Here is a 26365-nt window from a genome sequence, read left to right as displayed (position 1 = left end):
CCTTGCATCAATGCAGGTCCCTTAGAAAAGTCAAAATTTCACTTACTCAGATCTACCAAGAATTCCCAGTGCCTTGCTATACGAAAATCCCACAAACGGCAGTTCTTCTCCTGAGAAACCTGAGGGGTTCAGCTGGCACGGAGAGGATGAAACCCACGAATTCTTCTCTGGTTCATCAAAATTGGAGGTGTCATCATCAGACTTGAGGGTGGGAACGAAGGGGGGAGGAGCTGGTTAAAGAAAAACAAGAAGGGGTGGGGGGGGGGAGAAAAATTCAGCCGGATTCAACACTGTTGCGGAGAAGAAAATCGTCTCACTCCTTCAGCGTTCCCGATGGCACTGCAGCGCCTGCTTTCAATCTAGCTCACACACAGGCAGACCCAGCCTCTGCTCGGCTCTTACAGCAACAAGAGATTAACCCCTTCCCTGCCAACATGGCCACCAACCCGCAGACGGGCTGCCTTCCCTGCTGGGGTAAACTGAAGGGTAAACTCAAACAGGTCACTTGGTAGAACGAAAAGCACTTGGGGAACTTGCCTGAGCAAGCCACTCGTTCCTGGTATTTCCAGAATGATGTTACAGAGCATCAGATGGCTGGTGCCGGTGTACCAGATGACCTAAACCTATTTATTTCCTCTTCCAGACAGGTCCAAATTATTAATATTTAGTGCAAATCACTGGGATAAGATGGAATTTCTACATTTCGTGGATTAACTGGAGTGAGAGGAAAGAACAGGAGAGAGGGTTTGGGAGGCATGTAACTCGTGTTAGGATAGCACTGCAGTCTAGCCCATTCATATCCAGATGAGTATACTCGGAGCACTTATGTACCACTTTTTTTTTTTTTTTTTTTTTGCTCATTATCCCTCCTCCCCAGCTCGATCATGCCCCCTGAATCCGCCGCAGTTTAATCAGCATAATGAAATGCCAGCCAGATAAAGTTCTTCCCGATGATGTACGGCACCCCTGTGCACTGATGGTGTGGAGGGATGGCTGCGTCCTACCTCATTAAGGCATGACTCCTGGCTAGGGACGTCTTACATCTTCTCCACTTCCTGCGGACCTACTAAGCTCTCTCGGTCAGGGAGTTGGACACTTGTTCATCGTCACCAGGAAGCCACTCATTGTGGTGGGCTCCCAGGGGTGTAGCCAGCCAGAAGCGTTACCATGGCTGCGGGCTGAGGCGTCTGTGGCAGGTGGGCCGGGTGAGCTGGAGAGCCGGGCATCACACCCCCCGCAGTGCAGGCTTCATGCTCCCCACTCTGTGCATGTGTGGTCTGGGGGTAACCCCACCTGGCCACCTGCGTGGCAGGGGCCAGTGCTGATCTGAGTGACAGAGCAGCATGAGTCACGGCCAGAGCTCTTGAGAGCGCCCCCTAGGACAGCTGTCACAGCCCTTCCCAGCCCAGGCTTCTTTTTTAACTCCTTGCTTTCTGGACAAAAGCTGTGTGCCAGATAGGAGCAGCAGTCTATTTTCCGCTTACAGACTCCACAGAATCTGGCTGTTTCCAAAGTTCCCCAATGACAACAACAACACCGGAAGCAGCAGGCAGCATCAGGAAGGAGACAAAGGTGAAGGGATGTGGAGCGGGAGGAGATGAAGCCAGAATGAGGAGGTCTGGCAGCTCCCGGGAAATGCAAAAAAGAACATTCTCAGAACTCAGGTGCGTTGCGATGTGGCAGGAGACTGAAAAACGTAAAACGTACACTTCCCGAAAATTATTTAACACCTCGAAGCTCTCAAGAGAATTTAAATCTTCCCTGTTAGTGTCAGAATCTACTTGCGTAACATGTTAAAAATTAGTTGATGGAAAGAAAAATTACATTGAATGCTTCAGCCCACCTCCCATGTGTACTTTCCATCAACATGGGCTCAAATCCAATCGGATTTCAATTACCCAATACCTTTTTTTTAAAGCAAAAAAGAAAAAAAAAAACACCTTTTAATGGAAATTATACTTCATGAGGATACAAAAGAGAAGTTTCCCATCCCAAAATAAGGAAACTCAGGTAAAGACTGAGGAAATGTATGGAGAGAGATTTGCAGATGATATTAATATGGAAGCATCATGGCTGGTGGTGCAAACTTTGACTAAGTGGGTTCAAACCACAGCTCCACCACTTACCAGCACTGTGACCTTGGGAAAGTGCCTTAACCTCTCTGAGCCTCAGTTTCAACATATACATAATTTCCTCAGAGGGCTGCTGGGAGGTTTAAATGAAAGAAATCTATATAAAGTGCTTACTGGTACAGTTCTTAGCATACAGTAAACACTCCATAAAGACTACCTGCTATTAGAGTAGGAATAAAGAGGTAGACATAGAGAATGGACTTGAGGACTTGGGGTGGGAGGGAGAAGCTGGGGCGAAGTGAGAGTAGCATCGACATATTTACACTACGGAATGTAAAATAGTTGGCTGGTGGGAAGCAGCAGCATAGCACAGGGAGGTCAGCTCCGTGCTTTGCGATGACCTAGAGGGGTGGGATAGGGAGGATGGGAGGGAGGCTCAAGAGGGAGGGGATATGGGGACATGTGTATGCATATGGCTGATTTGCTTTGTTGTGCAACAGAAACAGTATTGTGAAGCAATTATACTCCAATAAAGATCGATTTAAAAAAAAAAAAAAGACTACCTGCTGCTGTTATTGCCCACATGACAGATGTTTATGACAGATCCTGCAGTTAGAAGGCTAGTGAGATACAGCAGAGTCTGTGTTGAGTATTCTTCTTTCCTGCACAAGACACAGACACACTCACATGGATGTTTGTGTCAATCATATCATTTCATTCTTAGCAGAAGTTTAATTCCCTTTCCACTATATACTAATTTATCTTTGGGAGACTGAAACAGAATTCCATTTCTGAGTGAGGAGTCTGATTAACATAGGGGCAGGGGCCACCCTCTGTGAAATAATCATGACTGAGAAATTCCGCACTATAAAATAAGATCGCTCTTTAAAACTCCATCACACTCAAGGCTAGCCCATGTAGTGGAGATTAGACAAAGGGCCAGGTAATCTTCAATAAGAGGGAGGAGAAGTCAACATGAAATGCCCCAGCTGCTAATAAGCGAGATACTCACAGGACAGATGAAAAGCTAAGAATGTCAGAGCCTCTAGACAGGTAGTCAGTTGGGTACAATGGGAAATTCTGAAAAGAGGGGCTTCTAGGGGCCACATTTGGGCAGGGAAAAGAGCCACAGCCTCAAGCCAAAGAGAAGTGGGGGAAGTGGAAATCCTCAACCTAAGAGAAAGTGATGGATGCTCACCCTTGTCCAGGGCCCTTTAGAAGAGAAACAGGGCAGCTATTAAAACTGTAGCCCCAGGTAGGGTGTCTGCGTTTACAGTATCCTACATGGTGAGGGAACTATAAGCCAAGAAATTATCAGCAATATTGGTCCAGGATCCCTTAGGGCACTGGCAGATGTAAGTGGATACAAATCTGTAGGGCCACGTTCACAACCCAGGGCACACAAGACTCCTTTCTTCTCTCCCTCCCTCCCTCCCTCTCTCACTCCAACACACACACACACACACACACACACACACACACACACACACACACATACCCCCAACTAGAAATGAGTTCACAATAAAAAGTAAACACCAACAACTACACATAACAAGAAAAAAGAAACCACCCAAACTACCACGAAGGAACATCAGCAGATACAAAAGTGGGAGAATTAGCCCCCAAAAAATTGCAGATAAGAGAACAATCTAAAATGGACCATAAAATAAATTTTCATTCATTATCAAGGTAAATGAGTAGAAATTCTAATAAAAGAACAAGATACTCTGGAGAAAAGACAAAGCACATTTGAAAGGAACCAAATGGAACTTTTAAAAATGAAAAACATGATTGCTGAATTTAAAGTTTAAAACTCACTGGCTGCATTAAACAGATTAGACACAGCTAAAGAGAAAGTTGATGAACTAGCAGATAGATCTGAGGAAATCACATAGAACCATGCTTCACAAGGTGTGATCTGTAGACTGGCAGCATCAACAGCATCACCAGGGAGTTGGTTAGAAATACAGAATGGCAGGCCCTACACCATGCCCACTGAATCAGCACCTGCATTCTAAAAAGATCCCCAGGTGATTTGTGAGCACACTGCAGTTGGAGAAATGCTCATACAGAATGCAATACACAGAGACAAAGAGACAGGAGACAGAGAATGAGAAGGTTCAATGCACCTCTAATAGGAGCACTGGAAAGAGAATAGAGAACTAGCTCAAAATCTGGATGCCACATTTTAAAGGATTATATAATCTAAAGATGATCAAGTATGTGACCACATCTATCTTGGGGGGTTAATTCTCCTCTTTCTTGTACCTTATGGAAAAAGTCCCTTTTTTGATCCTCATAAAACATGATTTTTTTTTTTTTTGCTTTAAAAAAGGTACTAGTAGGTCACTGAAATAATTAGATTCGCATCTACGTTGATGGAGGTTTACAATGCACCTAAGAACATAGCATAGTGCCAGGCACATGGCAGGTGCACAATTAATACATGCTGAATAGATATATAATTAAACGACTAGAAAATGGCTCCTGCAAAGAGTGCACCTGGCATAATGCAGGCCATGAAGAAGTTACTGGATGTTTGAGTTCAATGAAGAGGCTTTAAAAGTAGAGATTGTTCTGTCTGAAAAATATGTTAATGAGTGCCTGTATTAATATTTCCTGATAGAGTATAATGAAATCACCATCTCACCCCCCCAACATGCTCACTACATTCAATAATGACAAATAAGAAGTCATACATTAAGATCTGTTCATTAGTAAAAGCCACTTAAAAAAAAAAAAGGAAAAAACCTTTCCCTATATACTTTTTAAATAAATCAGCCTATGCTTGAGGTCACATCAGGGCACATTCTCCTCAGTGACAGGGGCTATACAAGTACATTCTGGAGGATCTCCCTCCCCCTCCCCCCCCCCCCCCGTTATAAGATAGATGGCAGAACAAGGTTTTCAGAAACAAAGAGCTATTTTAAGAACTGTAGTTAATCTCCCTCCTATAAATTCTCTCCTTTTTAAAATCCTGACATTCACTAGATGCTTGGTGGAGGGGGGCGGGGTACGGAATGTATTGTCTTCAAAAAAACAAGGAAAGGAGAGGCAAATGGATTCATCCTCCCGGCCCTACTTCTTTCTTCTAACACGCTCCATTGAGCTCCATTTTTCCCATTCAAACTTTTAACTTCTCGGCATACGAGACAAACATGAATATTAAAAACGCAAAAGATTTTTCTAATTTTGGTCTAGTGTTGATCATCTGCTTTCCCCACTGGAACACAAGCTCCATGAGGCGAAAGACGACGCTGTGCTCACCATATACACCTAACACCTAGAACAGTACCCATCTGTCCTGATTCAAGGGTTCATATCTATATTGCGAAAGGAATGAATCAACAACAAGAACCTTAGACGTGGGATAATTTCTTAGACCTAATGGGATAGTTCATGCCATACACCACTTCAAGGAACTCAGAGTACCCAATTTAGTCATGAAGAACTGGCACATTAAAAACAAAAACAAAAACCTGAACCAAGATATAGCTCATAAAGCTCCCATGACGTTTAATCATCACTATGGGTTACGGACACTGGTGCTGGGTTGTGTGTGGCAGAGTTAGAAGATGAATAACAGACAACATAGTGTCAGAAAGGACAAAGGCACATGAATAAATACTGTGTGATATCGTGAATCAGGACAGTGCCTGGAACGCAGTGGGCACTCAATGATATTAAATCAAAAACATTTTCAAGTTCATTCTATCTACCATGGTGTTCCACACCTTAAAAAATAAATAAAAAGTACTCAATTGATTAATTAGATGCTATGTTCAAATCTAAAAGAAAGACTACCTAAAAATTAGCTGTCTTCCAGTTCGTTAAAATCTGAGGTACCAAAGTGCTCGCACTTATCTACATGATGAAGACAGAACTGCAAAATAAGTGAAGGGGAGGCTGTTTGTGCCGTTTAAAGGTCAAGATGAGGCTGTGAAAAGCGGAGAGTGCGTAAACAGGATGATGGCCATCGTGTGCTGCTGATGGGGATACACTGAGTGTTGTGTGTTCCTGTGTCATGGAGGTGATTGAATCTCGAGAGTTAGTTAAAAGATGTCTTCACGGGCTGGAGTGGGGATGAGTGCTACTTTAGAAAAGCCAGGGAACAGTAGCCCAAGAAAGCTGTGGGTAATGAGGCTGGGAAGTAAATGCAAGCGAAATCCTGGCTGGACCCTGAAGCGGGGAAACCCTAGATTGGATTGACAGAAGGGATTATTAGAGAGAGTTTAAGAGTGCTGGGCTGGTGTCAGTGCCTGAGACTGATAAGATCACTTCAACAGTGATGGTAGAAAGAGGTCGATGCTAGGAACTGCTAAAGGACAAGTCTACAATAGTTAACATGACAAATTCTATACTAAGGAAGTGATAACAGGAAGGGAGATGACGTGGATTAACAGGAGGCATGGCAAAAAATGTGACAACTGATGCAAGAGCAGAGATTTTAGGAATATCAATGACCGACTCTTACGATGGGAACAACTGCACGAGAAAAAGGTTGCAATAGAAAGAAGAGCGAGATATCCAATATCGGAGATTTCATGGGAATGAACCAACAGAATAAATTAGGGGACAGGCAAGTAGAGCTAGTTACTAAATACACATAAGTAATTGAGCCCATGAGAACAGATTATATCTCCTGAGCCTCAAGCAAGCCCTCGACTTTCTTCCTTCCGCGTAGGAAGTGGTCAGATATAACTTGTCCAAACAGCCCACTGTATATGAAATGCAAAAAGAAGACAAATCGGATCCAGTTTCCAATAGACTTGAGTAAATAAAAAATTATCCCACATCTTTGCTTCCCAAAAGAGCCATAAAAAGACTTTAAGGTAATGTTGATTTGGCTGGTGATCAATTTTTACAATGGTGTCTCCAAAGTAAATGAATAAGGAAGTTTTAGCATTACTAAAGGATGCTTCCATCCATCAATCTCAAGGATGCCAGGGCTTGGCTGCCAATAACTAAGCAGGTTTCCTCTCTGGGGGCAGATACAAGACCTCGAAGGAGTTGTGTACTGTCTGAATCTCGCCATTCTCAAAAGCCATGTTCCTACAGGCTGCTTAATATCGAGTTTTTGGTAAACTACTTATGTTTTCCCACAGAATTATACTTTTAGGGATGCCTCCTCTCAATTCTGGATCACACTTCCACCAGCCTTCTAACATTGTAGCGTCACTTTGTTTTCCCCCCTCCCTTCTGGTCTAGGTAAACAGCGACCTGGGAAACACCTACATAGGATGGAAACACTCAAAGAGAATCTTTTCAAACTGCAACTAGTCATGACCGTATTTCTCTGCAAAGCTGGATGTGGATACGTCCAGTGTGGGGCGCAGGTGGAGGCCCCGAGAACATACTTGAACAATAGTTCATGGGCTTCCGTTTCCCGGGACCTGCTCGCTCTAGACCCCAACAACTTTCCCTTCCAGCACCTTCCCCCTTGAATTATCTACACTAAAGGACACATCAGATTAGATTCATTCTTTTCTACCCTCAAGACCTCTGTGGTATCCTTTTCTCCAACATGTGCAGGGGTTGGGGGGGAGGGGTTTCCTCCAACATTTTTAAATTTATTTTTAAGTTTTTATTTTGAAAATTTTCGCATGCACCAAAGTGGTACGGGAGTAAAATGAACTCCTGCGTGCCCTCAACAGCTTGTAACATTCTCGTTTCATCTCATCCCCACCCCTATTTTATTTGCACGTGCGCCGATTATTAAAAGCAAACCCCAAAATAGCAAGTTATCAAAGAAACAACAAAAAATTATTTTCCAGAGGGGAAGAAAGATATGTTTCATATGAAAAGTACCATCCAAGTGCTGACTGGAAAGAATACAAAGACCTAGGTACAGAGCTCTAAACAGTTCCTAAAAAAAAAAAAACTACAATAAAAACAAGCAAATATGGGCTTCCCTGGTGGCGCAGTGGTTGAGAATCCGCCTGCCAATGCAGGGGACATGGGTTCGAGCCCTGGTCTGGGAAGATCCCACATGCTACAGAGCAACTGGGCCCATGAGCCACAACTACTGAGCCTGCGTGTCTGGAGCCTGTGCTCCGCAACAAGAGAGGCCGCAATAGTGAGAGGCCCACGCACCGCGATGAAGAGTGGCCCCCGCTCGCCGCAACTAGAGAAAGCCCTCGCACAGAAACGAAGACCCAACACAGCCATAACTTTAAAAAATAAATAAATAAATAAATTTTAAAAATAAATAAATAAATAAATAAATAAAACAAGCAAATCGGGCTTCCCTGGTGGCGCAGTGGTTAAGAATCCGCCTGCCAATGCAGGGGACATGGGTTCGAGCCCTGGTCAGGGAAGATCCCACATGCCGCGGAGCAACTAAGCCCGTGCACCACAACTACTGAGCCTACGCTCTAGAGCCCGTGAGCCACAACTACTCAGCCTGTGCTCTAGGGCCCGTGTGCTGCAACTACTGAGCCTACCTTCTAGAGCCCATGAGCCACAACTACTGAGCCTGCGCTCTAGAGCCTGCGAGCCACAACTACTGAGCCTGCGCTCTAGAGCCCGCATGCCACAACTACTGAAGCCCGGGTGCCTAGAGCCCGTGCTCCGGAACAAGAGAAGCCACCGCAATGAGAAGCCCGCGCACCACAACGAAGAGTAGCCCCCGCTCACTGCAACCAGAGGAAAGCCTGCGTGCCACAACTACTGAAGCCTGCGCACCCAGAGCCCGTGCTCCGCAACAAGAGAAGCCACCACAATGAGAAGCCCGCGCACTGCAAGGAAGAGTAGCCCCTGCTCGCCACAACTAGAGAAAGCTCATGCACAGCAATGAAGACCCAACGTGGCCAAAAATAAATAAATAAATTTATTTAAAAAAAAAAACACAAGCAAATACATGCATTTGTACATGCTAGATGGAGAACAAGGTAAAAGAATAAAGATATCCATAGCCAGCTCATACACAATGCTCATAAAAAGCAATGATGAAACAGTCACTCATTCATCAAAAAATTATAATGGAGCAACTATTATTTTTCAGTCATGGTTCCAGGTGCTTGAAATGTATCTATGAAGAAAACAGAAAAAATGTTCCTACCTGTTCTCTATCATCAATCATTTTGAACCTAAGTGCCAATGGCTAAATGAGCATTCAAGTGACAGGGTAAAATAAGTATCTTTTTAACATTCAGAGATTCAAGAGATTTATCAACCACAGACTAAGTTGAAAGAATTATTAGAATATATATTCAGATGAATAAAAATGTAAACCCTCCCCACCCCACCCCCGCCAAAAAAGCAAACCCCAGACGTCACAGTAATTTCACCCACAATTATTGCAGCAGATATCCCTAACTTAGGGTTTCTTAACTGTGGCACCACCGACATCCGGATTAGAGAATGCGTTGTTGTAGAGGACTGCCATGTGTATGGTAGGGTGTTTAGCAGCGTCCCTGACCTCTACCCACTAGATGCCAATGTCGCCACAAGTCATGGCAACCAAAAATGCCTCCAGACACTGTCAAATGTCCCCTAGGGGGACAAAATTGCCTCCAGTTAAGAACCACTGCTCTAACAGATAAGGACTTTTAAAAACCATGACCATAATACCTTCATCACACCCAAAAAATTAATAGTAACTCCTTAACGTTATCTAATACCATGTTTTTGTTCAATTTTCTCCAGTTGTCCCCATAATATCTCTTTACATTTGATTTGTCTGACTCAGGATCCAATCAAGGTTCACACACTGATTTAGTTGGTATGTCTCAATCTATAATCACTGACCTTTTTTTTTTTTTTAGTAGTATTTATTGGTTTAAGAAACTGGATCACAATGTCCCTGCAGAATTTCCTACATTCTGGACTTGGTTGATTGTATCCTTGTGACATCATTTAACACATTTCTCTGTCCCCCATGTTTCCTGGAAACTGGCAGTTAAATCCAGGGCCATCTGTACACTCATATTCGATTTCTCTTGATGAGAATACTCCCCAGGATGTGCTGTCTACTTACTGGTCCATGACATTAGAGGGCACACATGTCTGCTTATCTTTCTTTGTGTGATGTTAAGAATGATCCATGGGGTCCAGTGAGATCAGCCTGGTCGCTCCCCCATGAGGCCCCCTCCCATCTTTCACTACATATCTCAGCAACCATGGATGATCACTGCCTAGAATCATTATTTTATTAAGGGCTGAAAAATGGTGGTTTTCTAATTTCATCATTCTTTCTACGTCTATTAGCACATTAACAATTTGGTTACCCTGGAATATAGTTCAAATATGAAGGCGTGATACATGCTTGGTTCTTTCCCTATACTTAGCAAAATTCAGAGTACTGAGGTGGGGGGGGGGGCCTTAGCAACCGCCAGAAGTGACCAATGAGACTTCTTTTTTCAGTTGCCACTATGAACGAGTGAATTTTCATATATGTCATGGGTTTCAAGCCACTGCAGTCTTTATGATGCTTATGTTGTCCCATCTTCGGCCAGGAGAAGCACCTCTACTAGATACTCTTGTCAGAAAAGTCAGCTCAGACTCTATTTTAGCTTTGGGGGCTACTTTCCAGTTTACAGGGGCGGGAAAAACACCACCCACCACCATCAGCCCCTAAGGAAGAAGCAAAGAGACAAACGTGGGGATATTCTATAAGACAATGACCTGGGTTCTTTGTCAAGTCAATGGTGTGGGGAAAAAAAATTATACATATCTACAGAATTTTTTAATTTAAAAAAATGTAAAAAGGTAAGCCTATCTCCACAGCTAACTATACTCCAAGTTATGAGTGCCTTTAAATCCACCTGTTGGAGGGTTGGCAAGATGTGGAGGAACTGGATTTCTCCCACACTGTCGGTGGGAATGTAAAATGACACAACCACTTAGAAAAGTTTGGCAGTTTCTTAAAAAGTGAAGCATACACCTACCATATGATCTGGCCACTCTAATCCTAGATACTTACCCAAGAGACATGAATGCACATGTCCACAGACTTGCTCATAGAAGCTATATTTCAAAGAAACAACTCAAATGTCCATCAGCAGATGAATGGATAAACAAAATGTGGAATATCCATACAATGAACTGCGATACATGCTATAACATGGATGAATCTCAGAACAATGATGTTGAACGAAAGAAACCAGGCAAAAAAAGAACATATTCTATGACTCAACTTATATAACATTTAGAAAATACAAACTAAACTACAGGGAGAGGGAATTCCCTGGTGGTCCAGTGGTTAGGACTCTGTGCTTTCACTCGATGCTTTCCCCAAATGAGGAACCAGGTTCGATCCCTGGTTGGGGAACTAAGGTCCTGCAAGCCATGCAATGTGGCCAAAAAAATTTAAAAATTAAAAAAAAAAAAGTACAGTGAGAGAAGGCAGATCAGACATTGCCTGAGGGGAAGTGGGGGGAGGGTGGTAGGGAAGGGTTACAAAGGGGCACGAAGAAACTTTAGGCGGTGACGGATGTTTATTATCCTGAGTGTGGTGATTTTTTCACAGGTATATACATATGTCAAAACTGAAACTGTGCACTTGAAATACATGTGCTTATTGTCTACCTATTATTTCTCAATAAAGCTGCTTCCGACCATTGGGACGGGAGAATATTTTGTCCCCAATCGTTCCTGGTCTAAGGAGCTTCCACTCAGGCTCCTTCACCCCATAATGAACACATCTAGTCTCACCCCTTGACTCACTCCTCACCTAGGGAAGGAGGAACTCATCTGACTCAGCAGAGCTGGGCATTTATCGGGCTGTTGTACCGGAGACAGGGTTACCGTGCCTCAAAAGCAAGAAGCGGGCTCAACGCTTCTTAGGGTACTGCCTACACCCAGGCCTGGCAGGCACTCGGCCATCGGACGGCTCTTGCCCTCCTCACCCACCAGGCCCACTGGGGCGAGGCCTCCTTGTCCATGAGAGAAGGCCCACCACGCTCCTCTGGTAGGGCGTAAATTTACCGGAGATCCGCATCAAAGGCTTTTAAGCGCCCCCCTTGCCAAGAGTAAAGTGGCTATTTTGGTCCCTGTGTGGCTATCAGTTCTTTGTGTGTGTCCTTTGTTAGTCAGAATTTTGAAGCTAGGAACAGTGGGTCTTGGTCCCCAAACTGCTGATGCTGTGGTTGAATGTTATCCTTTTCTTTCCATCCCCAGGGACCAACAGAGTCGGGCACTCTTTTCTAAAGTGAAGACACTGAAATTTGTTCCCAAACCCTCAGTGGCCATGAGCCACCTGGACCTCCTACTCTTCGTGGTCCAGCTCTGATCTCTCCTGACTCCTGCCAGCCTCCCTCTTTAGTTCTGTCCGAACTCCGCCCTCGGAAAATGAGCGTAAATGCAATCGCCGCACTTCACAGAATTGACTGGAAAGCTGGCTGCTGAATAGAGTCCCAGATGTTTAATATAATGTTGAATCTTTGGCCAAATCATTTCCATGTTTCCTGGAAAACCTTCCAAGCAAGTGAGAATTGAAGGGTTGAGGACTCCAATTTACGGGCTCTCTAACAAACCTATTCCCCGTTTCCCATCTTCTCGCAGGAAAGGCATGAGTTTGCCTCACTTAGAAATGATTTTCTGAACTGGGATTTAGCACTGCAGCACTGGCTTACACCAAGAGGCGCCATGAGAAGCGGTCCTAGGGAAATCCCCAGGGCACGTATTCGAGGGGTGTGCTCCACCACGTCACAAGGGCTCTCATTTTGGGGAACCCCATGTTGAAATTCCTCAGGGCTTAGTACCAGAAAATTGAGTCTTTTCTGAGCACACCATTCTGGATTTTTTTCTCATGGGACTGAAGCTCTTACAACTGTTCATATTCTCCTTTTTGCTTTGGCCACTAGGAGGCTGAGGATCCCAAATCCGTCCCCGTCTACCAATGTAACAGGAATTTGTTTGTTTTTACCGTTAACCCTGACTCTATTTCCTTACCCTGATACTCCCTTCACCCAGATTTCTCCATTTATTTATTTTTCTCATTTTAGTATTGCAATTATCTCTAAAGTAAGCCATCTCAATTTATCTTGGAATAAAGTGGAATATTACATATTTTTAACCTCTCTGGAGGTAGCTTCTAAATTCAAACTAGAGGGGGAGATCCTAGAATCCTAATCCATATGCATTTAGCTTTTTTTTTTTTTTTTTTTTTTGGCCACAATGTGCGGCTTGCAGGATCTTAGTTCCCTGACCAGGGATTGAACCCGGGGCCCCGGCAATGAAAGTGCCAAGTCCTAACCACTGGACCACCAGGAAATTCCCTGCTTTTAGCTCTTTTTAGCCTATTTTCTCCTATCAATAACTTTCTCTATAAAATATAAAAATAAAAAAAATAAAAAAGCAGAACAATCCCCAAAAGACATACAAATATTTCCTCGTACATCTGTTAGCTTGTAAGAGTTACTGACCACGTCCCCATTATTCCTTTTTTATGTTTTAGCAGGTGGTGCCCACATGCTCCTGGTCCAGTAAATTGAGTTTCTGCCATCACTATACCATCCCCTTGCCCTTCTACCCTCCTCTCCCTCATGCTGATCCCCCAAACACCCCCCAGTTCCCCTTCCTCATTTCCTCCAGCCCCTGAAGTGACTGGGTGGGTGTCGCACAGGGAGATACATTTAAAGGCCAACCCAGGCTAACAGAGAAGTACATCTGCTGTCCTCCTCCAACTAGCCTGGAAATCAAAACAGGGCCAGAAACCTGCTCAACTGCTAGAAACCCCAAAACAAGCAGACCTTTAAAAGGCTCAAAACCAACACACACACACACACACACACACACACACACACAATGTACAAGTCACTGAGATAATGTTATTCTAAAAGCAGAAAACCAAAAGAAATAAATGAAATATGCATGTCAAAACCATAAGGGGTTTTCATTTGAGAAGAGAGAACCACTCATCAGAACTCAATGTCAGGATGGCCAATTCAAAGCATAAACATGGTGGGATTGTACAAAGACTTCTCCTTCATTTATTTCAATGATGCAGGAAAACAGCCTGACGATAAAAACTCCGGAATTCTTAGGAGGCAGTGTAACGATGCCGTTGAGTACAGACTATACTGGTGTTTATATTAGTATACAGAATGTCTTAGAAAGTTACACAAGAAATTGACAATAATGGTTCACTTTAGGGAGAGGCACTGGGCATGCGGTGGGATGGAGACAATTTTTCACTATTTAACCTTCTGTGTTGCTTGAATTTTTTTTTTTTTATCATGGACTGTACTGCTTTTTCAAATAATTTTTTAAAAAGCAAAGTGAACTTGGGAATTCCCTGGCGGTACAGTGGTTAGGACGTTCTCACTGCCAAGGGCCTGGGTTCAATCCCTGGTCAGGGAACTAAGATCCCACTAGCTGCACGGTGCGGCCCAAAAAAAAAAAAAAAAAAGCAAAGTGAATCTGGAGTCAGGGAGACCCGAGTTAGACTCTTACCACTGCCAACTACTGGTTCAACTACTGGCCCTTTGCCAGTGGCTTCATCTCTTTAGGCCTCAGTATCCTCATCTGTACTGTGGGCCCAAATATAGTGTCTGCCTCATAGAGGTTTTAGGAGGAGTAAATAGGACAATAATATGCATAGTGTGCTTTGCAGGGCCCCTAGGCACATAGTAGGTACTCACTAAAGGGCACGGCAATATAATACACACCTAAAAAGTGATAATGAAGGAAAGGTAATCCATCATTAATTGAAAGTAAATATGGTTATACCGATTACCTTGTAATAACCTATGATAGAATATAATCTGCAAAAATACTGAATCACTATGCTGTACACCTGAAACCGACACAACATTGCAAACCAAAATATACTTCAATTAAAAAGAAAAAAAGTAAATATGGGACAAGAGTAATGGTGGGGGCAGGGGGCAGAAGGCACACAACTGCCTTTTATACAACCACCTGTTTGCTATCAGCAGGAAGAGATTAAGTTAAACCACCATCTCAAAAGATATGAAGGATGTACAGTCCATCTGAAAGAAAAGCTTTAAATTTGTCAAAAGCAGAGCCTAAAATCCAGCATTTCCAAGCAGTTCCATCCACCCGGGGAAGTCCTTAGCCAAAAAGCAGTCTCCCCTTACCCCGAGCCCAGAGGACAAAATAAGGAGAACCCAGCCAAGATGAGCAAGAAACTCTAAGGCTGACAGATCTCGTTTTCTCCTTTTGCGGGGCTTCGCAAATGCTACACACGGGAATCTTATTCCTAGGGATCTTACTGAAGTGCAGCTTCTGACTCAGCAGGTCTGGGGTGGAGGGGAGCCTGCGTCTCTGCATCTCTAACAAGCTCCCAGGTGATATCAGTGATGCTGATGCCGCTGGTCCATGGACCACACTCAGCGAAGCAGGGTCCCCCTGACCCCAGACTACGGTTCACTGCTGGTTAGCAATGGCAGTCTTGAGTGATTCTGATTACTGTGATATTCTCTCTCCTGGTAACTATCTGACCAATCCTTCTACAACAATGGTTCTCAACTAGGAGCAGCTGTACGCCCCAAGGGACACTGGGCAAATGTCTGGAGACATTTTGGGTTGTCACAGGGGGCAGAGTGCTACTGGCAGCTGTGGGTGCTGCTAAACATCCTGCAATTCACACAACAGTCCCTGAACAAATAATTACCTGGTCCTCAATGTCAACAGTGTCGAGGTTGAGAAACTACATAACCTAGAATAAACAGAAAACATGAATCAAGTCCTCTCAATTCACCTTGAGACTATAAATCACAATTTTAGAAGTGAGGACTTCCCTGTGGCACAGTGGTTAAGTGTCCACCGGCCAATGCAGGGGACACGAGTTCGAGCCCTGGTCCGGGAAGATCCCACATGCCACAGAGCAACAAAGCCCGTGCACCACATCTACTGAGCCTGCGCTCTAGAGCCCATGCGCCACAACTACTGAGCCTGCGTGCCACAACCACTGAAGCCCACGCGCCTAGGGCCTGTGCTCAAGAGAAGCCACCGCAATGAGAAGCACATGCACCACAACAAAGAGTAGCCCCCGCTCGCAGCAACTAGAGAAAGCCCGCACGCAGCAACGAAGACCCAATGCAGCCAAAAATAAATAAATAAAATATAAATAAATAAAACAGCTTTATAAAAAAAAAAATTTTAGAAGTGAGTCATCGATCCAACGTGGTCCTTTCCCAGGCTAGATCTGAGGCATGCGGAGGGTAATAGATTAGCAGAAAGAAGGGGGTGCTGTATATGGGGAAGGGGTCACTGGGTCACAGTCTACATTTTGTTTAAGATCAAGCATATGTGGTTCAGTAAGCCAGTGGGTGACCTACTAAGCATTCAACTTTCTACTTTTTTGGTTTTTTTGCCACACCACACAGCTTGCAGGATCTTAGTTCCCCAACCAGTGATTGAACCTGGGCCCACGGCAATGAAAGTGCAGAGTCCTAACCACTGGACCACCAGGGAATTCCCAAACTTCCTACCATTATGTGGTATGGCAATTTAAACAGGACTACAGCTCTATTTAAGCAAGGGACCTATAACTTAGACTGTAAGTTCCCTGAAAGCAGGGGTATATCCAAATTTATTCATCAATAGAGCTACAGCACCTAACATAGCACATAGCACTTAGCACTTAGCATGTAGCACTCAGATATCATGATGAATCTTGTAGATTCAAAATTGCTACAAATTCCAAATGTGCTTGAACAGACACAGAGACTAAAGAGCAGTTTATTATTTGTCATCACCACAAACATCATTAATAACAATTATTTATGCTAAGGCATGCATGGTATTGCTCTAAGAGCACGAGCTCTAGAACCACCCAGACCTCAACCCAAATCTAGACCCTCTCTCTCACTTGCTATATGACCTGGGACAAGTTACCACAGTGTACATATCTGTAGAATGGGTACAATAATCCTTACCTCTGAATTGTTTTGAAGTAACGTAGCATAATATACTTAAATACCTGGTGGTTGACACAGAACAGCTGCTACTTAACCAGTGTTTCCTATCAGACTGAAGGACTGAAATAAAACACCCAGTGAGTCTCATGGTGCTGATTTCTACACGCAACAATAAGTGAGAATTTCACCCAAGGCTAGGAAGCCACAGAATCCTTTTCCTTTAAACCAAAGGCCATCATCTCTCAGGTTTATAGAGCAATCACAGGGTTGTGCATCTGCGGTTTCACTATGGCCATTCGGGGGCCAGGTAGTGAATAATGATCAACGACAAAGGAACCTCTTCAGCAGGGGAAAGTCTCAGGGCAGATCAGCACGCGACCACCTCTGAGTCACTACCAGATGGAAATGAAACGTACTCTCTGTAACAAATGCTAAGGACCTGGAAACTCAAGAGTGACTTTGCAAGAACTGTGCCTTTCTGAAAAGAGTGAAAGGAAGATGATTCAAGAGAAGAAGGCCGAGTCATAAGCAACAGACAAAACAAGTTCTCTAGAGCATTAGCCATAGATGCTCTAGGAAACAATCTACAATCAACACTCTCATTAAGCGTTTCTCACTGTCAAGACAACGCTGGTTTGGATGAAAGGTGCAAGCGTGCTGGTTCCGTTGACATCACTATGCCTTTGGGGGAAGACATTTAAAAAGATGTGAGTAGAAGGGCACACCTGACAGTAAAACTCTCCCATTGACACGAGCAGGTGCATGATGCCAGGAAAGGTAGGCATAACCCCAAAGCCACGAAAGAGGGGGTCTGATTGGCTTCAACTTTCCAGAAGCCCAGAAAATCAGGCGGGGGGTACAATCAGACTCCTGCCCAATATCTGCAGCATCGCTCGAATTGCACAGCTCAGGGCAGCTAGTATACTTAAGAGGCCCCCTACTAAAACTTGGAAAGCAGCCTTGAAATAATAGTAATAAGCAGCTAAAAACTCAACTTTACATCTGATCACATGAGGCTGGGAATGAAACATCAGGGTAATAGGTGCACGGTAACCCATGAGAGTGGCAGTAACTCATCAGAGAGCTCTTGACTTGCTGGGAGAATAAACATTCCTGAACTAGATCAGATTCCTGATTCACGTGGTGTTGCCCACAGCAACTCCAAGGGGCAGGACCCAAGAAGGTGCAGATGCTCCATCTGACCTCAGGGGTCAAAGCCAAGGCATGTCCTAGTTTCTCCCAGTAGCCACTCCCAATTCTGTCACTCATGAACTTGCCCAGACCCTTCTTAAATTGCATTTATATATCCTCCCAGGACCACCTCTTGAGATAATGAGTTTTAGAAGATTATTACCTGCTGCGTTAAGCGCTACTTCCTTTCATTGGTTACAACAAGAAAAAGAAGAATTAGGGATGAAATAGCAGAAAGGCTAATGTTGCTTTCATCAAGGGACAATCTTGTGCGTGGAAAGTGGAAATATTCAACAGCCTGTAACCACAACGCATTTGAGCAGCAACCAGGAACTCGGGAAACCTAATGACTTCAAGTGCTTTGGTTGATGAGAGTCACTCAATGTGTGTCTATGAGAAACAGGACTAGACAAAGGCATAATTTCTGTTAGAGTTACCTAGTAGAAAATAGCTCAAATGGCATGGAGTCCAGCAATGTTTTCAATCACAAACCCTGAGTTGATTGCAAATACACAAGGATCAGAGGTTGGTGAAAAGCAGTAAAATCTGCTAGGAGACACTGAAAATTAATACCATAGCACTCTGTGCAGTCAGGGATGCCATGGACCCTCCAGGAAAAGGCCCTCCCAATCCTCAGTGGGCATGGAGATCCCACCCACTGGCTGAGCTACACTAAGCATCTCAGCCATGATAAGTCACATCAACTGCAAACATTCTAATTGCAATAGGGTACCCTGGGTTGATTCCTGGAACAGAAAAGGGACATGTGTGGGGAAACTGGTGAAACTGGAATAAAGTCGAAGTTTAATTAATAGTTATGTACTAATGCTAATTCTATTTTGACAAATGTGGTATTGTTATGTAGGATGCTAACATTAAGGGAAACTGGGAGAAGGGTATGTGGGAACTCTCTGTACTATCTTTGCAACTTTTCTATAAATCTGATATTATTCCAAAGTAAAGCGTTTATTTAAATTGTAAGAAATTGGGAGTTCCCTGATGGTCCAGTGGTTAGGGCTCAGCGCTTTCACTGCCGGGGGCCTGGGTTCAACCCCTGGTCAGGGAACTAAGATCCTGCAAGCTGCACAGTGTGGCCAAGAAATAAAAATTAAAATAATCAATTAATTAATTAATTTTAAAAAGAAAATAAATTACAAGAAATTTTCTTTAAGGCAAACATATTTCATGACTCTTCCGAACCACTATATTGGGACTTATATTTTAAAAACCGTCAAGAGGGACTTCCCTGGTGGTGCAGTGGTTAAGAATCCACCTGCCAATGCAGGGGACATGGGTTTGAGCCCTGGTCCGAGAAGATCCCACATGCTGCAGAGCAACTAAGCCCGTGTGCCACAACTACTGAGCCTGCACTCTAGAGCCCATGAGCCACAACTACTGAGCCCACGTGCCACAACTACTGAAGCCCACGCGCCTAGAGCCTGTGCTCCGCAACAAGACACCACAATGAGAAGCCTGCGCACCACAACGAAGAGTAGCCCCCGCTCATCGCAACTAGAGAAAGCCCATGCGTAGCAACGAAGACCCAACACAGCCAAAAGTAAATAAATAAAATAAATAAATTTATTAAAAAAAAAAAAAACACCAAGAGTTTCTGTTAGAGTTTTAGAATCAGGATTCAAGGCAAAGGACATGAAAAGACATTTTTCTAAAGAAGACATACAAATGACCAACAGGTATATGAAAAGGTGGTCAACATCACTAATCATCAGGGAAATGCAAATCAGAACCACAATGAGATATCACTTCATACCTGTTAGGATGGCTATCATCAAAAAGATAAGAGATAATCACTATTGGCAAGGATGCGGAGAAAAGGGACTCCTTGTGCACTGTTGGTAGGAATATAAATTGGTGCAGCCACTATGGAAACAGTATAGAGGTTGCTCAAAAAACTAAAAATAGAACTATCATGTGATCCAGGAATCCCTCTTCTGGGTATACACCCAAAGAAAATGAAATCAGTACCTCAAAGAGCTATCTGTGCTCTCACGTTCATGACAGCATTATTCACAGTAGCCAAGATATGGAAACAACCTAAGTGTCCATCAGTGGACGAATGGATATTTACATATGTGTGATGGAATATTACTCAGCCTTAAAAAAAAGAAGGAAATCCTGCCATTTGCAACAATATGGATGAACCTGGAGGTCATGGTGCAAAGGGCAATATGACAGGCACAGAAAGAAAAAAACTACATGATCTCACTCATATGTGGAATCTAAAAAAGTCGAATACACAGAAGCACAGAGTAGAAAGATGGTTACTAGGGGTGGGGAGGTGGGGGAAATGGGGAGATTCTGGTCAAAGGATACAAAGTTGGAGTGATGTAGGATGAACAAGTCCTAGAGATCTAATGTACAGTGTGATGACTACACTTAATAATACTGTAGTGAATACTGAAAATTTGTTAAGAGAGTAGATTTCAGGTGCTCTCACAAAAGAAAGAAAAAAAGAAAGGGAGGGAGGGAAAGAGAGAGAGAGAGAGAAGGAAGGAGGGAAAGACAGAGAGAGAGAAGGAGGGAGGGAGGAAACTATGTTAATTAGCTTCACTGTAGTAATCATTCCACCATGTATATGTATGTGTATCAAATCACTACATTGTACACCTTAAAAATATACAATTTTTATTTTAAAAAATAAATTTAAAATAGAATCAGGATTCAGCTGGGTGAGAATTCCCTCATATGAACTGGGTGTGGGAGGGGGAGAAACGTGTTAAAGATAAGGAAAAACTAAGTGGATGTTTACCAGGATACAGAAACATTAAGCAGAACCACAGGAGACATGGTGAGTCAAGTGTGGAGGCAACAAGTGTGAAGATGACCAAGACTGCAGTGACCCATCCCAGAGTCATCTCATCCCAGTGATAACCATGACCTCCCACAAGATGGGCCTCATGATGGACAGCAGGGGCCACGCTCTACGCCAACACATATCCTCCCCGGGCACTATGTATTATAATTTACAGAACAGTACTTACCCTAGTAAGCCCAACAAGCCTAAAACCAATAAACAGCCTGAGAGGAAAAGACTAGAATGAAATCTGAGAATTCTGACATGATACCAAAAACATCATGAAGGTTTACCAAAATACAGAATAAAGTTACCTGTGTAATTAATCACCGTTCACTGACTTACTAGAGTGAAGATACATTATTAGACATCATTGGCAAGGGCAGGCATAAAAAAATGAACTTTCTTATTCAAGAAGATTACGGAGATAAGGTAAGGCAAGAAAAGATTAAGTATCTGAGCAGCATCAAAAAGAAACTGTTTCAAATCTTTCCAAAAGCAAAAAAGGAAGACCACACTGAAAACATATTGCTGCGGGAACTTCAGAATTCCCTGACGGTCCTGTGGGTCCTGTAGGACTCGGTGCTTTCACTGCTGAGGGTGCAGGTTCAATCCCTGGTCAGGATATAACGAATATCCCACAAGCCACTCGGCGCAGCCAGAAAAAAACAAAAAACATATTGCTGGTTAAAAGCTCTGAACGCTGGAGATCTGGGGGTTGGTGCCTAAAGATTTGAAAAATACAGTGATGTCGCTCCCGGAAGAAAAAAAAAATGCCAAGAGCGATTTATGGAAATACAGCTTACTTAAATATTTTGGCAGGGGGTCAGAGAAACCATCAAAATGGCTTTCAACTGGACAATACTGGCTGTTAACCCAACTCATACATTCCGGCTAAAGGTACAAGAGGTTATAATTACAATACGGTTCCAACTAGAAGCCCTGGTTTTGACACCTAGAAATGGATTCCATTTCCCTATCAGGAGGGAAATCACTAAAAATCAAACACTCAACCAGGCCAACTGCTTTCCTACAGACCCTAATCTACGCTAATCACTGGGTCAGGTCATTAGATCACATTCAATCAACAACACATCCAAGAATAAAAAGGTTGAAAAAAAAATCACCAATTTGTAAAACACCAAGCATTTTGGATTTGTTGATAATAAATCAGGTCTTTGTTTTTAATGAATTTAGTTTGCACTAATTGATAACAAAGCGATGTATGAATGAATCCACTGTGCATGTGCATCATAGGTTTTACATGCTTGTGAGCAAAGACAAATATTTTAGAGGGAAACAAACGAACACAGCAAGGCGTTCATGGCTTTAGGGCAGGCTTGGCCATTAGCAGAGCAACCCTGGCACTCTGCCTAATCTGAGTCTTTTTCCTAATCTTGTGAATGAAATAGTTAGGTCCACTCTTCTTCTGGGAAGAAATTCTGTCAAACCAAGTGACAACCTTCAATCTCTATCAATCTGTACCTCTAATGTACTGAGGGGTAATATTCCAAAGGCCACATAAACACAGAGTTTGATAAGTGACCCAGTTCTGTGCCAACAATGTTAAAGAAGAATTATTACTAAAGACAGCTATATCATTACCCTTTTCTATTCCTATAGATAACTAAAACCCTTACTTATATAATTTATACCAGCTTCTGTGGGCCAGAGTAATTTCAGATCATTCTTAAGTGTTTCTTAATCCCAACACTGGAATTGAAGGAACACGACTCTACTTACAGTTTCGAATGTTATTCCAGTCGATTTTAGAGAAGAAAGGATGACAGCAAAGGCCTTCAAACGTCAGTCTCTCTTTCTGGCCACACAACAAACTTTGGATCAGATCAAGTAATTCACTGCTAACTTTGGGATCATCTGGAAACTTCAAAAACCGCTATTTCAAAAAAAAATTATTATTATTATTCCCTTAGCAAATTCAGCTTCTCGTGTCTCCAAGTTAAAAAAGTAATTCTCGTATATGCAAGTTTCTTTCTTTTTCTTTTTTTTTTTAAGAAGGAAGTTTTATGCCCTCTTAACTTGGGACCAAAGGCGTGTTCCCAAAATAAACAGCCTGTTCATATCAATAGGCCTAGCTCCCTTGCAAGGGTCCAATACCCTTCATAACTTGATCCCTGTACCCTCTCCCATCTCATCTAGCTACACTCCCCACCTCGCTGTTTGCCATCCAACAATAATGAGCTATTTAAAGCTGTCTGAACAAATCACTCTGTCCTCTCTGCCCAAAAGGCCCTCCCCAACCTCAGCCCCTCTTCCCTGCCTACCTCCCGGCCTCCCTCTCCCACCCTATCACTCACTCCCTCCTGCGTGCTCCCTGTGTTCTGCTTTTGCACATACACGGTGTATTTTGATTTCCGTGTGATGATGGAGAAAGAAGGCCGAGAGGGCCTTTCTCCTTCTTGCCCATCACTGCAAACCTGGTACCTAACACCTAACAGTGCCTAGTGCAATTCACTCGTTACTGAATGAATGGATGGAAATGAAGGAAACAAATGAGCTCCAAGCATCATCTCAGGGGAAACTTTAACTCAGGAGTAGACTCAGGAATAACAAATAATGTATGTATGTATTAAGCACACAAAAAGTGTATTATACACAGAAAAATGTGCATTAAGCATCCCAGGAAGAAACTGGATGATATACAAAAACCTGTGAAATAAATTCTCTTTTTCCTTTTGGTTGAAACTAAAACATAGATATTCATCATATCCTTAAGAAATGGGCTTACTATAGTGACAAATACAGTTATTAGAAAATAGGTTTAATTCTACTTTATGTATCTATTACTGTATTTCTAATCCATGTCTCTGACTTTTACTACCATATTTGACAGCCAGCAGTACTAAGAAGCAGTATAGCATATAAGAACATGGATTTCAAAGCCAGACTGCCTGTGCTGTTTTGGGCAAGTTACTTCACCACTCTGTGCTTTGGCTTCCTCATCTGTAAAATGAAAATAATAATATCATCTACCTCACAGGACTGTTTGAGGATTAGCCAAGTTAATGAACTATATTTCACAAATTCTAAGACTCCCATTTTATTCACATTTAACAATACTGAAATCAATGAAATATACTAGATTAATGGGCAGCAGTTTTTCCTTCTTAATGGTACATAAAATGATGGCATAAGCTTACAATTACTGGCAGCTGAGAGTCAATATAATACAATTAATAGAGCATTTAGAACCGTTTTTGGCGTAAAGTGCTATATAAAGTAGTTACTGTTGTTATTATCCAGAACTGCTGGTTTACATTATAAACGTTCATTCGCACAATTTTCAACGACATTTCTCAATATTACTTCAAAATCTAATAATGGCTCTTTACCTGGAAATTCATGATGTTATTGAAGGTTCTGGCTGAGGTTCCCTCAGTGAATGGGGACCTTCCATAAACCATCTCATAAGCAATAACTCCCACCGACCACCAATCACAGTCTAGGCCATAGGCACCTTTTCCGTCCCCATTTACGACGGTCAACACTTCAGGGGCCATGTAATCTGGGGTCCCAACTGGAAGTTTGGCATTCACCTGGAAACCCATAAATAAAATGAACACAGCAAATTTTCAATTATCCTCAAATGGATTGCCAACAGCCGCAATTCAGACATAAGCTGATTTGTCACTGATTACTATTCTCCCCGGCACTTGAACTTTCTGTCAAGTGGCACAGCATCAGGAAAAGCAAATGATTCACTAACTTTAAAAAAAAAAAAAAAAAAAAAAAGCACATAATATAATCCAAAGGCAAAGGGCCCAGGGTTGTTGATGATATATACTGTTTAGTTACACAAATGAGAGTTGGGTATATACCTGGAAAGGAAGATGTCGTTCCTGATACATCTTACTGATATGACAGAACTTCTCTTACTTATGAAAACAGTAAAACGATAACAACATGTAAAGATGAATCTAAAAGATCAATCTACTCATTATTGAAAAACTGGCAGCTAGCTGGCAACACAATGTTGCAAGCATGTGTTATATCTCAAGTTTAAATATTTGGAGTCAACGTTCCTATTCGGCCCACCCACTGGGCAAGACATGATAAATAATTTCCACCAGAGGTCAAATGTTAATGAGTTCATTTTCCTCACCCCCAACTCCCATTTCTGTGGTTCCCTCCCCACTGTTCAGAGACACAGAGCCCTCCAATCCTATGGTACTGAAGCACCTGACCTTGACAAAGAAATATCAGGACGATATAGGAGGTCTTTTTATAAAGCTAATATATTCCATTTAAAGAACTGTCCTTATTTGAGAATTTGTCCTTCTGACTGGTTTAGTGTTTAAACCTCCTTTGTTTCTTGAAATGATGCAGATGAAAAGGGTATGTTTTCTGCCCCTCACCCCCACTCCTTCCTAGGCAACCTAGTAAGCTGGCAAACTTTTGGTCTTCAAAATTGTCTTGAAGTTTTATTGAATCATGAAATTTGAAGTCTAAGGATCACCTCTCTAACCTTATTCCCCATCAGAACGGAGAGGGCCTGATGTTAGTCACATATTGGGTTGACCAGTTGTCCAATAACCCTACATCTAAAAAGGCTTCTCTCACAGCAGCAGCTACATGGTGCAAAAGAACTCTCTCCCCATTAAAGGGTGTTAATTGCCCCTGAGTGAGCTGAGAGATTTTATAGGTATGGCCACCTACCTTTAAGGCTGGGCTTTACATCAAGAAAGTCAATTTGCTTTGCTTTGCTTTGCTTTGCTTTGCTTTGATTTGAATGGAGATTGAGAGGAAAGTCAATGTTTAGAGAAGATACTAAGAGGTCTCCTTTCCCCAGTGATGAAGACCCAAGCTCTTCCAGCCCGAAACTTTAACCTGGTCTGTTCCTCTGCCTCAAAGACCCATTGTTATAGGAAACAAACTCATTGTCCCTACTCCCTCTCTTTTCACCCCTTCCCTCAGGCCCATCACAGGCTTTTGTCAAACCCTAAACCCAGAAAGCAGTGCGATACTGTTATTCTTGACACCAGTCAGCCATCACTTTGAGCAATAGGACTTCCACTGCGAACACATGCCTGGGAAAGTCAGATGGTCACGCCACCCAAGAAACCCACAGGCCTGTGCTGAGGGACTAAAGTGAGGAGAAAGGAGAAAATATTTGGTCTAAGACAGGACACCTTAAGCTTGAGGAACTGAGTGTAGCTTAGGTCAAGGGGAGGCCCTGATGTTGGGAAGCCTGAGCCAAGACTTCTGTCTTTTAATGTGGGTGTGTTAATGAGCTCAGCACAGAACTGAGATTAAATTACAAGATTTTTTGGGGAAAAAAAAAATCCTGAATGCTGACAACTAGAAATAAATATCTTTTTTTTTTTAATTGGGGTATAGTTGTTTTACAATATCTTTAAAATATCAAAACAAGAGAAGGAAAACTGTAACATCTTGGTTTGACTAGGTATTGGTAATGCCACTGTATTGTTGAGTAAATG

General features: G+C 42.8%; 1 protein-coding gene across 13 annotated transcripts in view; it reads right to left on the bottom strand.

Moving 5' to 3' along the window:
• Positions 1-26365, bottom strand: part of CIT (citron rho-interacting serine/threonine kinase) — a 165300-nt gene that overhangs the window by 99485 nt on the left and 39450 nt on the right. For 12 of the 13 annotated variants that reach the window (XM_036874604.1, XM_036874598.1, XM_036874600.1 and 9 more), the window contains 3 exons: positions 24260-24463; positions 22650-22803; positions 47-230 (listed from right to left, as the gene is read on the bottom strand). In XM_036874604.1, coding sequence (XP_036730499.1) covers positions 47-230; positions 22650-22803; positions 24260-24463 — 542 coding nt within the window. Of the gene's footprint in view, positions 1-46; positions 231-2635; positions 2735-22649; positions 22804-24259; positions 24464-26365 lie in introns of those variants that run through there. The other variant, XM_036874610.1, reaches the window with a different exon arrangement.

Source organism: Balaenoptera musculus, chromosome 14 (assembly GCF_009873245.2).
Source record: "Balaenoptera musculus isolate JJ_BM4_2016_0621 chromosome 14, mBalMus1.pri.v3, whole genome shotgun sequence".
In the NCBI taxonomy this organism is placed as follows: Eukaryota; Metazoa; Chordata; class Mammalia; order Artiodactyla; family Balaenopteridae; genus Balaenoptera; species Balaenoptera musculus.
This window is presented reverse-complemented; position numbering and strand designations above follow the sequence as displayed.